General features: G+C 44.5%; 1 protein-coding gene across 2 annotated transcripts; it reads left to right on the forward strand.

The window, feature by feature from the left end:
* The first annotated feature begins 503 nt into the window (after positions 1-503).
* On the forward strand, positions 504-12,072 carry LOC138588433 (phosphatidylinositol 3,4,5-trisphosphate 3-phosphatase and dual-specificity protein phosphatase PTEN). 2 transcript variants are annotated; one of them, XM_069658560.1, is made up of 10 exons: positions 504-1,293; positions 6,301-6,385; positions 6,498-6,542; positions 6,645-6,688; positions 6,865-7,103; positions 7,444-7,585; positions 9,131-9,199; positions 9,752-9,918; positions 10,581-10,862; positions 10,955-12,072. In XM_069658560.1, the coding sequence occupies exons 1-10, from the start codon at positions 1,215-1,217 to the stop codon at positions 11,138-11,140; spliced, it is 1,338 nt and encodes a 445-aa protein (XP_069514661.1). In that variant the 5' UTR covers positions 504-1,214; the 3' UTR covers positions 11,141-12,072. The 2 variants fall into 2 exon arrangements, with proteins under 2 accessions (XP_069514661.1, XP_069514662.1); XM_069658561.1 differs by lacking the exon at positions 9,131-9,199.
* The last annotated feature ends 2,937 nt before the right edge of the window (positions 12,073-15,009 follow it).

Raw genomic sequence — 15,009 nt, forward strand, 5'->3', positions numbered from 1 at the left:
TGGCCCATGAAATTGCTCACGTGAAGTATTATTTTGCATTCATTTAAAAAAATGGAATGAAGAAGACAATGACGGTTCGGGAAGGTGTAATATATTTTTTTATTGTAAACACATAATATTAGTGTTATAGATTGATATGTTTCAAAAATATATATTATATACAGCCTGAAATGACAGTTTAAACCGCGAAAAGTGACATTATGTTGGAAACTTCCCTAATTACAGGCACACGTGACCACTTTGACAGAAGGGAGCGTCGCATGCGGCTCACTTTATCCTTCCGCCATAAGCACGAAATAACTGCTTTGTTGCGCTTTTTAGGGTCGGAACAATTACATACTTCAGCAGTTGTTCATTATGATCTGCTATTAATTGTTAGAAATGTATAAATAAATACAGTGTGTGGCGATTTTAATGAAACAGTGGAACTATATAGTGAAGGCGGTGGGATATTTGTTCTAAAATCCCAGCCTGCTCTACCTTCTTTTTTTCCTTCGGTGGAGGCCATGATGGGAGCCTGAGAGTTCAGCTGGAGCGAGAGGAGCGAGAAAAGAAGATGATTCCTCGGGACGGAACTGTCAAACCAATCTGTGCAGATTTCTGATCTTTGTATAGTTTATATACATTTAAGGTGGAGCCTGTCACTTTTTTTCAGATGTGTTCTTGGCAATCAGTCGATGACAATGCTGAATCGATAGGAGGCTTTTGGATCGAAAAAGGAGGTAGCATTAGCTATTGTTGCTAGCTAGCTGCGCTAGCTAGCTAGTTAGCTAGCGAGCTAGCTACGTCTGAGTGACTGGATACGGGTTTCGGGAACCGGTGAGTTCTCTGTCCTCCCGCTGTCAATCGCAGCGGCTGCGATTAAGCCATCGGCTTGGACCGTGTCTGGCATCCAAAGGGTTCTCTGAGGATAACTGCATGTATTTTATTCGGGGGTGTTTGCAAGACGAATTGCAGGATTGGGAAAGTCGGGCCTGCACGGAGGAGCAGAGCAAGGCCCGTCTTTATGATCCAAAGGAAGCCTTTCTAATCCTACCGACAGCCACTGCTAGCTCTGCTGGCTAGCACGTCTCTGCGAGGACCAGCAAAATTCAAGAGAGCAGGCAGCGACCGTGAGCAGACCCCACTGTCTGCGACACACACGACCAGACAGCCAACACAAGAAAAACCTGTTTTCACCATTTGCCCCATATAGACTCCTGTCACCTGCTACAATGGCTATGTTTATAAAAGAAATGGTCAGCCGGAACAAAAGGAGATATCAAGAGGATGGGTTCGACCTGGACTTAACATGTATCCTTTCTTGTGATCTTTATTTTCACAGCACCCTGAACAGTGACCAGTAAATGTGTGATAGTTGCATTGAGTTTAGTAGTGCTGGAACCAGAAATGTCAGTGCAGTAACGTGAGGTACTTAGCTTCCCTGCTACTTAGCTAGCTGGCTAGTTGGTCAGACAGCGCAGCTTTGCTGTCACCCAGCATGTTTGAAAGATGGTGGATCTGTCAAACCAGCACGCATAAATGTCACAGTCTTATTATAACTGGAAAAGCCCGTTCAACTGGACATTAGTGTGTGTTTAAAAAATAACGACAAGGCATTTTAGCTTGCATACCAGTCCCCCAGTGGTGGACCTAGCTTGAGGTTGTGAAATTGTTAGTGGCATTAGGTCTAATTTTTCAATCAGCTGCTGTTTGAAGGCAGGTAGATGGGTTCTAGTGTCTCAGGATGTCCTTCAATTGAAGTTATGTTTGTGTGATCATACAGCTTGATGGAAAATATGCAACTTCCCTTATGTGGTAGGGTTTTGGTTTAAAATGCAAATAGCTGAAATAACTAACATCCCTCATGCAAGCTCACCTCACAGGTGTCCTCTATGGGTCAATATTTAGTGATGGATTTCAGCAAATGCGCAAAATCGAATTAACTGGTCCCTTTATCTATGGCGATAAAATAATTTCCAGGTTGAAGTATTGCTATTTCTGGCCCTTCTGCAGGACTCATTCCTCATCTATTACCACTGATAATAGTTGACCTGGTTCCTCAGTGCAGTACGTCTGGTTACTAAACTCGGTATCTTTACTTATTTGGCTGGAGATAAACTAGATCAGGAGCTGATATGTTTGGCCAACTCAATGCAAAATCAAAAGTGTCAGTGGGTCATGGTTGTGGTCGTAGTTGTGGGTGATGTTCACATGACTTTGTATCAGGATGTGTAACTGCCTTTTCAGCCTATATTAGGCTCGATCTTTATATTTCAGGTTTCAGAGCTCGAAGAGGTAGTCCATGAAGTGATGACACAGATACATCCGCAACAGTTTTGATGATCGATTGTTTGCTGTTTATAGATTTGTTTAAGCAAAAGAATCATTGCTTCCAGTTTCTGAGATTCAATAATTTAGCCTTTTTCTTTGCCACTTATGAGAGAAAATTTAATAGGTTTGTGTTTTGGACTGTTGGTCGGATAAAACAGGACATAAAAAGACGTCAACTTGGACTTTGGTAAACCATTCAAGGCACTTCTCACTAACTCTGATGCTATATACCCAGTGATTAATCGACTTATTGAGAAAGCAGTTGGGCAGCTTGATCGATAATAATGATATGAAGCTGCAGCCCCGTCTAGTTCTGTTCAGCATGTAAAAAATTAAACAGGCCTTGGTATTTATGGACATGGTTCTGGTTATTATCAGCAGTGTTGCATTAAGTTGATAACAGTGCTGAGTAGCGGTGTTCTCTGGAAGAATGTAAAGGTTAAGCTGATTTCTGGTCACTTTTTAAAAAAATACTGCCTCTATAGATAACACTGATTGCAGGCTGAACTGTCAGCGGTTTTGTATGTGTGAATGCAGATGTTGAAACTTGTGCACCGCCGTGTTTCTCACCTGGTTTTATAATGTGAAGCTTGTGTCACGTCTCTTCGAGGCTCTAGAGCTTTGTGCAGGTGTGAAGGGGGCATGCCGCTGGAAAGTGGCATCTTTCTTTGGGCTTACAGTCTCCTCTTGTTCAGATGTGGGCTCTTTCATACATCCCTTTTATCATTTTTGGCATGGTGTCTAAAAACAATATGGGCTCTCTGCAGTTATGTAATGCAGTATCACAGTTCTGGGAATTGCCCTTAAAATAGAGTTGCCAGTGATCTTGTATCAGCTTTGCTGTCTGAGTGCTCTCTCCCTCTCTTACCCTCTCAACCCACCACCTCTCCTTTGCTCTTTTTCTTTACTACTCCCACTCTAATTCTCCCTCCCTCTGCTTGCCCCCTTTCCTCTGCTCTCCTCCTTTCCTGTCCTCCCCACCCCCTCCTTGCTCAGCGCTCGCCGGTTCCCACTCTCCCTTTCCCCCCCACCCTCTCTCCTGCTCTCAGTTGTGGATTTGGCGTATGCATAGAGCCGAGGCAGGGCTGGCTTTAAAGAAAAGGCGTGCCTGAAACGGCAGATTTGCTTTTTTTTTTTCTTCCCTTTTTTTTCCCTCCTACTTGGAGCTTCCGTCAGGGGGTCCCGTATGTGCATTTCCTCCCAGCTGCAGAGACCAAGCCCCCCATGCTCTGGGCTGACGCTCTCCTGGGAGCTCTGGAGCTTTTTAAAAACACTTATGATAGTCTGACTGGGATCTTTTTGGCATTAGGTCCCAGGGTTAGAGAAGCCCATCAAGTAGCAAAGAAAACCTGTGTTGGGCTCCTAATTAGGTCTTGAGGCATTAATGGATGGGACTATAGTACAGTATGTACAGATAGGTTACTACAGGGAAGTAGCTTGGCCGTATGCAAAAACTGCCTTAGATTTGCTGTTGGGCTCATTGAATTCATGCCTGTGTTGCCTTTACCTCGGCTGCATGAGGGCTTTTATTGAATTACACCAGCAGGGTTTATTGAAGACTGCCACTTGTTCTTTTTTCAGAGGAAATATTTGATATTGCATCAATATTTGCATATGCATCTACCTGCTCGGGAGACCTGAATGTTTCCATCCCAGCTAGATGAATTCCAGGAGTGGGAAATAGCTGATTGAATGATGATCTGTGTGTGCGCACCATGAAAGAGCTTGTTCTTTGTGTTTGCATGTGCAGGTACTTTCTATGGAGGATATTATTTTGTCTTATGTAAGATTAAAAGTTCAAATAGAATATTTTAAAGCTCCTGTGAGGAATTGTCAGGGGTTTTGTCGATTTCCACGACCCTTTTGGACAAAGCTGTACCTCTTATCTCTGTGCTGATTTTGTCCTGTACATCCTTAAAGTGCTAATCTGGAAGACTTCCGCTTTGCTCTCTTTGGTGGCACCTTTGGCGATAAACAGTAATTGCGGGAGCACACTTTCCAGATATCCAAACAGTGTTGCATGTGTGGTGTCCACGGTTGGCTCCGGTTATAACTCTTTCCTCGCTGACGGTCGCTTTCCTTTTAAGACTGTTTGCCTTCATCTGAGCGTCGAGTTTGTTTCTTTTTCTTTGGATTGTAGTAGGAGTTGTATTTGTAGTCATCGATCTTTTCTTTGTTTGTTCAGCCATAGTAGATTGCTGTTTACTCACAACACGTGCAGAAACCTGAAAAGCAGCCGCTTAGATCCGCCTACTCTCTCTGGCAGACCAACCACTGCTGGGTGATGGAAAACACGTCACTAACTGGGCGCTGCTTGGGCTTTGTCACGAGTCGCACCAGAAGCCCAGTCTGTCATAATTCTATATACTGCAAATGCAAAGGCTTTCATCAGTGGGCCATAGGCTCAATCACCATTGTGTCACCTCATTCAGCGATAGATAGTGACATAACAGACATTTATTTACATGAAAATCTCCAAGCAGTCATAACAGTTGGACTGTTAAACAATAGCAGTTCAACAGTCAGATGTTTAACTCACTTTAAATGTTTGCCCTGGAAAATGTAAACAAAGGCAGCGTGCAGTTAACCGCTTCGTCTGACACCTACCCCCACCAGCGGTTTCAGGCATTAAGAATAACTGTATAGAAATAATCAATCTTGTCGCTGATGGTCTGGTTTGAGCAATCAGAAGTAATTTCAACCTGTTTCATAACCAGCGAAAAACTCCACAGGAGCTTTAACAGAGTAAATTAAAACTGGTCCTATTTTCCTACACTTCTAGGAATGATCAGGTTAGAGTTAAACTGAAAAATAAATTGTTAAAGTACATTTATAGCCGAGATAACTCGGGCATGTGTGCACCCAGCAGCAGGGTTGTGTAGAGCCGGCTTTCTCGCCACAGTTGTCAGATGCGTGTGTCAAATTATTCTGACCAGTTAAAAAGTGATTTGACTCTTGGAGAAATAAGGTCTGCTCAAAACGAAACAGACACATCCAATTAGAATGATTCAGCTTTTCTATTTTCGACACCGTGGCACAGGAAGTGTAAGAAAAGGTTGCCCTTTAGTCAATGGTTAAAGTGTGAAATCTCACAGCTTATGGCGACAGGCAGACTTCGGTTACAGGTAGGCGTCGCAGCCGAAGCCTCAAAGACACGCATGCCACCTCGATTTATTCTTTTCACTGCAACGTGACACTGATGCGCGCCTTTAAGATTGTATGTGTGTCACCATGTAATTGGCCACGATATTTTCCATCGCTATACCTCGCTGACATGCACAGCCCCGTTCCGTGGTGGTACAGCGGCCGGAAAGGCAGCCAGGTGTCAGCAGGAAGGAGGTGGTGCGACCAGAAGTTAAACTTGTGGTGGAATCTGATGTGTGATTTCTTTTGACTGTCATAATCATGAACGCGTTACTCCTGCTGCATGTGCAACTTTTAAGTCACAACACAAAGGATCACTTGTTTAAAGGAACCTTTTTTTACTTCTACCTGTGTGTCTTCACGTCGGCCGGTCTGGTAGAAATTCAAATTGGTCCGGCGGAGCTCGGAAGAGAGATAAGCCGAACGTTTGCGATCAGCCCGATATAACTTTGGGCTCTAAAAATAAATGCAGGTCATGGAGCGGAGAGTCTCCTCGTGCACCCACATGTGGGCCTGGCTCATGCAGGAGCGCTGTTAACTCCCGTCCTCTCTGCCTGCTCCTCACTGTCAAGGCCATCTGTCACAACACGCACACACACGCATGCAGACACACACTGATCTGCGCTCCCATCTATCCATGACCACGATGACACCCTCATATTGACATTGGCTGCAACTTTTCGCACGCTCCGCTGCTCGTCCCTGCGTTCTCGTAAACATGGCGGATTCTTTCATGTAAAGAGATGCTTTTCATTTAAGTCTTGTAACAGAGCTGCTGAAAGCGTAGCTAGACCTCTGGCGCCTTCCACAGTCATGCATTTCCTTGACCCCCTGCCTGAACAGATATCTACCCAAACATCATTGCTATGGGCTTTCCAGCAGAGAGACTCGAAGGAGTGTACAGAAACAATATAGACGATGTAGTACGGTGAGTGCTGTCTGCCTTGTGATCATATGAAAGGGGAAGTGTAACACATAACATGTTACATCTTCTATTATACAATGATTTTCTAAAAGGTTCTTCTCTCTCCTGCAAACAGGTTTTTGGATTCAAAGCATAAAAACCATTACAAAATCTACAACCTGTAAGTGTTCCACATTTTGTTCCTACCTGAACTGCTCTTTTGTTTATTTAATAACTTCCTCTCTCTGCGTCGGCTAACTGGATTTTGTTCTTCCCGTTTCAGCTGTGCAGAAAGACACTACGATGCTGCCAAATTTAACTGCAGAGGTAGGCGGCTTCACGTGCTCCAGAGATGCTTTCCCTCATAAAACTGATGACACAAAGGATCGATTAAAATCTATTCCTCCCTCTCCTCTGACCTGTCCGTATTCCCTTTTTTTTTTCTTCCCCTCTCCCTTCTCCGGTTACAACTTTGCGTGGGCCTGCATCCCGTCACGCATCAGTTGCACAGTACCCCTTCGAAGACCACAACCCTCCTCAGCTGGAGCTAATTAAGCCGTTTTGTGAAGACCTGGACCAGTGGCTCAGCGAGGATGACAATCACGTGGCGGCCATCCACTGTAAGGCCGGGAAGGGCCGCACCGGAGTCATGATCTGCGCCTATCTCCTCCATCGGGGCAAATTCCTGGAGGCCCAAGAAGCGCTCGACTTTTACGGGGAAGTCAGGACAAGGGACAAGAAGGTGAGATGTTAATCTCAGAGAAAAGGGCTCTATCATCCAGAGAAATTGGTGCACGAAATATTGTTTAATGCAAATTAAGTCCTTGGTTAAGCGAGTTAATGTCTGAAAAATTATTTCCCAAGCAGCCTTTTCTAAAATCTACTGCTTCCAGTTAAATTATACAAATCCGAGAAAAGCAGAAGCAAATTGGATCTTAAAAGCAGCCGATCCCAGAAAACATTCGACATTTTATCCTGAAATGTGATTTTTGTTGATAAACTTTCAGCTCAAGTTGCAAACACTCGAACACGAGAGCTCGTTTGTCACTGGAAACCTCTAAACATCGTTTCTGTTGTTGCAGGGAGTAACGATCCCGAGCCAGCGCCGCTACGTCTACTACTACAGCCACCTACTGAAGAACCAGCTCGAGTACAAGCCGGTGGCGCTCCTCTTCCACAAAATGGTGTTCGAGACTCTCCCCATGTTCAGCGGGGGCACCTGCAGTGAGTCACGCTCATGTTCAAACTCCAAACTAGGGCGTAGGCAATGCACACCGCTGTTCAAACGGAACGAGAGCCTTGGATGTGTTGTGCACTGTAGGGCTCACCCACGCTCGGCTTTAGCGCCCGCAGAACAGAGAGGGTCATCCGCGGCAGAGTCCTGCGCCGGGGGTTTTTTAAGTGCGGCTGAATTTCGCTGCAGTATTTTTGGACCTTTTGACTAACAAGGGCAGCTTCTTATTGATTAAGTCCGGTTGCTGCTGCGTAAAACGAGGCCAGCTTATTCTGCGGCCGCTTCAGAAACAGTTTGTCGCACGGAAACTGAAACTTAGTTCCTGCAAACTTTGGCAAAGTTGAGCACGGAGGTATTTGAGCAGCCGTTTGCACCTGCTGCTTTGCAATCGTACTCTGTGCACAATAATTAGAGGAATGCTAATATTTAATGAGTAGAGCAGACTGTCGGTAGAAGCTGCACACGCATGACTTTTACATGCTTTATTCTGACATCCTGTACCATGGCCAGTGATTTATTTTAGCACACAGCAGCACAGCACTCAAGTGTTAATAAGTCACTGTAGTCATGAGTATCTACATAACACTGTTTGCTTAAAGCTTGATTGCTATGACTTAGTTGTAAAATGCTGTGAATGCAAACAGCAGCCCTTGTCGTCTTCTGTATTCAGCGACAGTGATGCTGGCACGAGGCAGATTTGATTTAAAAGTCGGCTGAAACCAAATTCTTAATTGAGCTCATCTTGAAGTTTAAAGCGTTTGTGAGCACCATGGTGATGTTTTTATGCAAGTTAAGAAGTAGAAATGTGCTTTTATTGTCCATATTTTCTCCTAAAACTACTCGGCTGTTTACTAGTTCTCCTTTATGCTCTAAAAAGTCAAAATAATCCTGTTTTTCTGCTCAAAAATGTCTGATACAAACAATGCTGTGCTTTTCTTATACCTGAGTTTGTCCATTTTTAACTGTCGGTCAGAAAAAAGTGCCTCTTCGGCCTTCTTTCTGTGGCTTTTTCACCCTAACACCATGACTGTATTGATCCTTGTCTTTCCTCCTAACTCTCCTTTTTTTTTTTTTTTTTTAAAGAAAAAGGCCCTATTCTGAGTTTGACGTCTTAATACATCCGCACACTCACACACACACCCACACAACACTTTTCTAGCCTCAGGTTTTAGCTCACCTCGTTAATAAAAGAGGAGACGCTAGCTTGACTCATCTGTTACTTTAACTCACACATATCTCTTGATGTTTTGTGGTCGTTTGTGATCGTCAGCAATCTCAAAGTTTCCCCTTTCCTCCTTCCCCTTTGTGTTTCACACTTACACACACACACACAACACACACCAGGTCTCGTGTCAAAATGTTGAAGATGCACACAACAAAGCTGAAGTGCCGTATGCTTTTTAAGAAAACCCTTCATGGATGCAAACATCTGTAAATATGTCTGTCGCGCTCTTGTGTTTGTTGCTGTGCTGTCGAGCCCCCGACAGGCCGGCCAGGTTGCCCTGTTTGTGATAATCTCCTTCTCTCTCTCTAAGGGGACAGTACCGTTAAAAACAGGAGCGAGCCGACCCCTCAGGGCTTCAAGAAAGGGAATTGGCACTGGGGTAAATGAGCCTTTTAATCCATTATTGTTGTTATGATTTCACTGATTTGCTTTTATATGGCCCCGGAGATCCACCAGGCAGGAGCAGTCTGAGGGTCGACATGTTGCTTAGCAGGACAGGACTAGCTCACAGGCATATGATGTCATCTCCAAGCCCTGCCTGACAAGGCAGAGTAAAGGGTTAAAAGGCCGAGCTGTGACTGTCTGTCAGAATAGGGTCCTGTGTCTCTGGTTCTGGGTCTCTTTGGGTGTAAGAGTTGTGGTCTGTTAACTTTCCCTGTCTCCTCCTAATTTTAATAGAATGTTTTTGCACTTATTGGAATGTGGGGAGGTGATGGTGTGCTGGGCTGTTTTCTTCCAAACTCATGTAATAACACTGGTATCCTGTCTTGCTTTCATGATATGATACCTGCTCCTTTCCCTAACTCGCTCTTCTTTTTGTGTTTTTCTGTCCCGTCCCCTCACGAATCTCATAATCTTTGCCCCCCGCCCCTCTCTCTCTCTCTCTCTCTCTCTCTCTCTCTCTGTGTGCAACATTGACACTTCATTGCAGATCCCCAGTTTGTGGTGTACCAGCTGAAAGTGAAGATTCACACGTCGAACCCGGCTCACACGCGGCGCGAGGACAAGCACATGTTTTTCGAATTCCCCCAGCCGCTGCCAGTCTGCGGAGACATCAAAGTGGAGTTCTTCCATAAACAGAATAAGATGATGAAGAAGGTTAGCTGTGTTTATGTGTGTGTCTGTGTGTGTGTGTGTGTGTGCTTGGGCCCTTTTTTGTTGCTGACAAGTTTTCCTGTAGGTCGTTAAATACGAGCTCATTGCAGCTGTTTTCATGACGTCTGCTTGGTAACATAAAAAAGTGTGCATTTTCTATCTTAGCTGGATGCAAACAGACAAAAATCCTGAAAATGTCGCTTATTTTTAGTTAAAACTCCACTTTAAAAAACACAGCTGCACCGTCACACTGGTTGACAACTTCCTTTATTAGCATTAGCACAGACGCTGTAGCTCAACTGTCCTGCTGCTGTTAATGCTCACTTATTAGCAAGTTGTGCATTAATCAGCTGAAAATAGTCCCAACAAATGCCCTCTTGTTTGCGAAAAACAACAGTCGCAGTCGCTAGAGGCCAAACACATTTTCCAAGAAAGAAATTAAACTTAATTTGTCGTCAAAGTTTAACATTTTCAGTCCAAACAAACAGGCTCGGGTAGAGAAAAGCATTAAGAGACAGACTAACACATTGTTGGGTTTAATAAGAACCTTAAATAACAGCAGCCGTAGCCAACAGGATTCAGCCTGTAAGTAAATGTAATCAAAAGTTCCTTTGAATGCCTCATTTCTCATCCCATCTCCTCTCTTCATCACCGCCGCCCTCCAGGACAAAATGTTTCACTTCTGGGTGAACACCTTCTTCATCCCCGGACCAGAGGAGAGCGGGGACAAGATGGAGAACGGGGCGGTGAACAATGCAGAGAGCCAGCAGGGGGTACCGGCACCGGGCCAGGGCCAGCAGCAGAGCGCCGAGTGCAGGGACAGCTGCAGGGAAAGCGGCAGGGAAAGCGACCGGGACAGGGACTACCTCATCCTGACGCTCACGAAGAACGACTTGGACAAGGCCAACAAAGACAAAGCTAACCGCTACTTCTCGCCAAACTTCAAGGTAAAGATTTTAAGATATTAGCTGCATAAAAGCAAATAAGATGTCTCTGTTTCCTCGCACAGACTGAAGTCGGTTTTATTCTGTGTTTCCAGGTGAAGTTGTATTTTACGAAAACCGTGGAGGAGCCTTCGAATTCTGAGGCAAGCACTTCGACATCCGTCACCCCGGACGTTAGCGACAATGAGCCAGACCATTATCGATACTCTGACACCACTGACTCTGATCCGGAAAATGAACCTTTTGATGAAGAGCAGCACACGCAAATCACAAAAGTGTGAACTCTTTTTAAAAACAGGAAAAGAAGAAATTATACACCAGAAAAAAAGGAGAAAACTTGAATATAAACTCAAAAGAAGAACCTTTGTCCCTTCCCTCCCCCAGACGGCAATAGAATATCATCTTGTCAAATGCCAATTTTAGGGAAAAAAAGATAAATATCCTGACCAATATATTGTTTTTTATTTTTCTTTTTTTCTTTGGCACGGCCATGAACCATGTGCGAGGTATTGACACTGTTGCCCCATGGGAAAAGGTGCTGTAGCTATAAAAATGTATTTATATATATACATACGTATATGTATATACATATATACATATATACATGCATATATAAAACTTTTTTTGTGTCAAAGACAATGAGTACCACAATCAGGAGACGGGAGTTGAAGTGTGGAGAAGTAATGAAATACTAGGACTATGCTGCTCCTTCTCCTGTCTAAACCAAGGCCAGTGCTGCAGTCACTTTGTTTCACTCCCTCTCTTCTCCTCCTCCCCCCTTTCTCCTCTCATCTTTTTCCCTCCCCCCCCCCTTCCATCCCATCCTCCTTCCTCTCCTCCTTTACTGTGAATGCTTCTTGTGCTCTTTGCAGGCTGTCTCACGTGACTTTTGGTCTTTGTGCAGTGCAAACTGCATGCGGGCAGTGGGTTGGGGGTGGGCGGGGGGTTATGAAGAGGCTGTGATGATGTCTAAAGCATTGCCATTCCTGTTCCCACTGTGTATACGTTAAGTTATGCAGAACAAGGCATCCCATGTAATTGTTAATGTTTTTTTTTATCCTAAGATAATAAAAATATAATACACAAAACAGCAGGGAGACAAGTGTTTGCAATAATGTCGACACTACATATAAAGGACAATGGTGATTTGCATGTATTGGAATTGGCGTCCATCCCTAATAAATGTATGCAATGTTGTCTTTTCTTAAAGAAACCAGCTCTGAGTCTTCTGCGTGGGGTTCCCCAGTGCTTTGAGTCATGCTTGAAATTACATCAGAGGTTTATGTAAGATTCTCCCTCCGCTGTTCGCTGTTAGTGGAAATAATAGTGGGATAGTGCTATTGTCATCAAACGAGGTGTCCAGCGAGGCCTCGGCCGCGACACCAGCGCTGAGGTCACAACTTCAAAGTTTGAGGTGGAGCGTGTGCAAGCGAGTCGGGGAGGAAAATCTTGTACACGAGTGTCGTGCTTGATGAGAAAAATGCTGTAAAGCAGGTTGTCGTCGGTGCAGCTGCCGGGGCTGTGTTAACAGTCACTTCCTGCTTTAAAGGTCAGCTCTGCAAATAGCGGGTGGGACCTGAGGTAGGGAAGTGATGGAAGGATTATTATTAAAAGTTCAGCTGAGGGCGAAGAGCCTACTTTGAACTGATTCATCTATTGGCTCGATTGTGGATGTAAATCTGTTAAATCTGTTGGTTTTGGTGCTGTTACTTCCATGATTGTAGTTTTTGCTCGGATATTTCACAACACTGGCCTCTGAACTCTGATTAAAAGCTGTTATTTTCGAGCCAAAAGCAGCCTGACCTCTTACCAAACCATCAGTGTTGCATGCCGAGTTGCTGCTGCTGCTGGTTAATGAAGGCGTTCTCCACATGAAATGAGAGGAAGGAAAGGCTACCAGCCCAGGAGGGAGGAGCGCCAGGCCTCGGGTGGAGGAGCCTGCTCCGCTTGTAGGCTTGTGCGACTCCCCAAATGAACGAGTAACAGGATTAACGACCATGTCACTGTGATAGCAGAGCAGAGAGTAGCAAGACCCCGGCTAAAGCCGGAGCCGAAGTCTTCTGATAATAAAATAAAGTATGAATTAAACATATATTTTATATATTAAAAAAAATGTTCCACCCCCAGAGGCAGGCAGTCACATAATCCCCTTCTGCTCTATTAAGACTCAGTCCCCGGCTCTTGTGTGTTGATAGAGACATCAAAGCCAACCAGTGCAGCGTCAAATGAGACAGGCAGCAGTCGCAGGGGCCCGGCTGTAATTGGCTGAGCTCAGAAGGAGGGAGAGACTGTGGTAGATTAATAATGAATGTGCTGTGCTGTGCAGGGTAGAGAGAGACCAGAGAGAGATGCCTCAGCTCTCCGTAGGCAGGCGAGACTGAAGAGGGACGGCTTCAGTGGAGCTCCAGAGTCCGTGTCTTTGCTTTTGATTGCCCTGCTCATCACAAACACAAACACCTCTGACATGATCTGAAATATTAATGTTATCAAAACACAGCTTCATTTGTGCGTCTGGAGCGCCGGGTCCACTCGAGTTGTCTTCTGAAACAGCTCTCCTGAGATGAGACATGAAAGGAGAAAGAGAATATTTGGTGAAATGTTTACTTTGTTCATTCTCTTATGTGGCTGCTTTATTTTACATCTAGCAAATAAGTGTGTCAAATAGTGTCAAAGGGTTAGGGTTGTTCTTTCCAATGGAATTGCTGCAATCTATGAAATATTTTGTGCGAGTTCAACCTGCCAAACTTTAGGATAAATAAGTAGGATTTTTCCTTGCAACTGCGCCGCTCCTCCTGGGCTCTTCGTCACCAGAAGCTCGCTCTCACTCTCGTGCGAGAACACGCCCACCCCGCCGAGCTAATACCGACGGCATCACGGTTACCTTTTGCGATAGCATGCTAACTGCCGGCTAGCTTTGCGCTAGCATGCTTACCGCTGGTTAGCTTGTCCTACCCGGATTGAGGCATCTACCTGTCCAACAGAAAGAAGGAACAACTCTGCATCGCTCTTTCGCCATGTTCGCCTGTCTGAATGGGGCCCAGTTGCTAATTTGAACCACTCCCACACTCACCTGTACGCTGTGATTAGCTCAGGGAACCACAACAGCGCCCCTCCTGAAAACGTCCTGTGCAAAGCAAAATAACAGAAAAGATGCAGAGGGAAGGGTCTCACAAGGGTCTGCACACATTATATTATATTTGTAAAAGTCTATATTTTATTTTTCTAGGAAAATCCTACTTTTTATACCTTTAAGATCTTGTACCCCTAAAGATTCTGAGTATAATTCACTCTCTGGCCAACGAGTAAAAACCAGTCTGAGATTTGTCTTTACCAGACTCTGTCTCTTTTTCCCTTCTCCATCAGCGTCTCCTTCGTTTGCCTCTGCCTCGATGTCTGTAACTGAGAACACCAAGCGGAGACTGATCATGGTTTTTAGGGTAAAATTGTTGTAAAATTTTGCAGTCATTTTGATGGTACAAAGACAAGTAATATTGAAAAATTCCCCACTCTGCAACCCGAACACCTGCTATTCCACCATGTAACTCGGGCTAAGTGTACCTCGTCTCTAATAGAAGTGAACAACACTTTACTGCTCGGCTTAAAGCCCTGAAGGAAAACTTCTCCCTACATTGGTCTTAGATCAGTTTTTCAGAACGGACAACACGACTGAGGCGAAGAGGCCGGAAAAGGACGTTGATGGAGAAGAGGAAAAGAAAGTGACCAAGTAACAGGTTAGACAACAGTAAATCCTTAATTGGGTTTTACTCATTGGTGTGTGAAAGTGAATCACAGTCCCAAACTGTTAGCTCATGTGCGCCAAGTCAAAAAATACCAATTCTTACATAATGTTGCTTTAACTTTCCTCTGTCGAGTGTGAAAAAGCTCCACAGAAGAGGAATGGTTTGTAAATGATGGTACCATTTAGAGTAAAGGTAAAGCAGGATGTGTTACTTGTGATTGACAAGCCGCTACCAAGGCCAACTGTCAACTAGCATAGAGACGTAGCAATGGGTATTAACCAGTCGTCAAACCATAGTCACTTCTATCGTCCAAAAAGGTTAATCTTGTCTTCACTGAGCTTATTGATATTTTTCTTAACAATTGACAAATGATTTAAGTTGTTTTTTTTACCTTGACATGTTGCGACTGC

The sequence above is a fragment of the Semicossyphus pulcher genome, unplaced genomic scaffold, assembly GCF_022749685.1.
Source record: "Semicossyphus pulcher isolate SPU_LCO1_2020_fin unplaced genomic scaffold, fSemPul1.0.p SCAF_12, whole genome shotgun sequence".
NCBI lineage: Eukaryota > Metazoa > Chordata > Actinopteri > Labriformes > Labridae > Semicossyphus > Semicossyphus pulcher.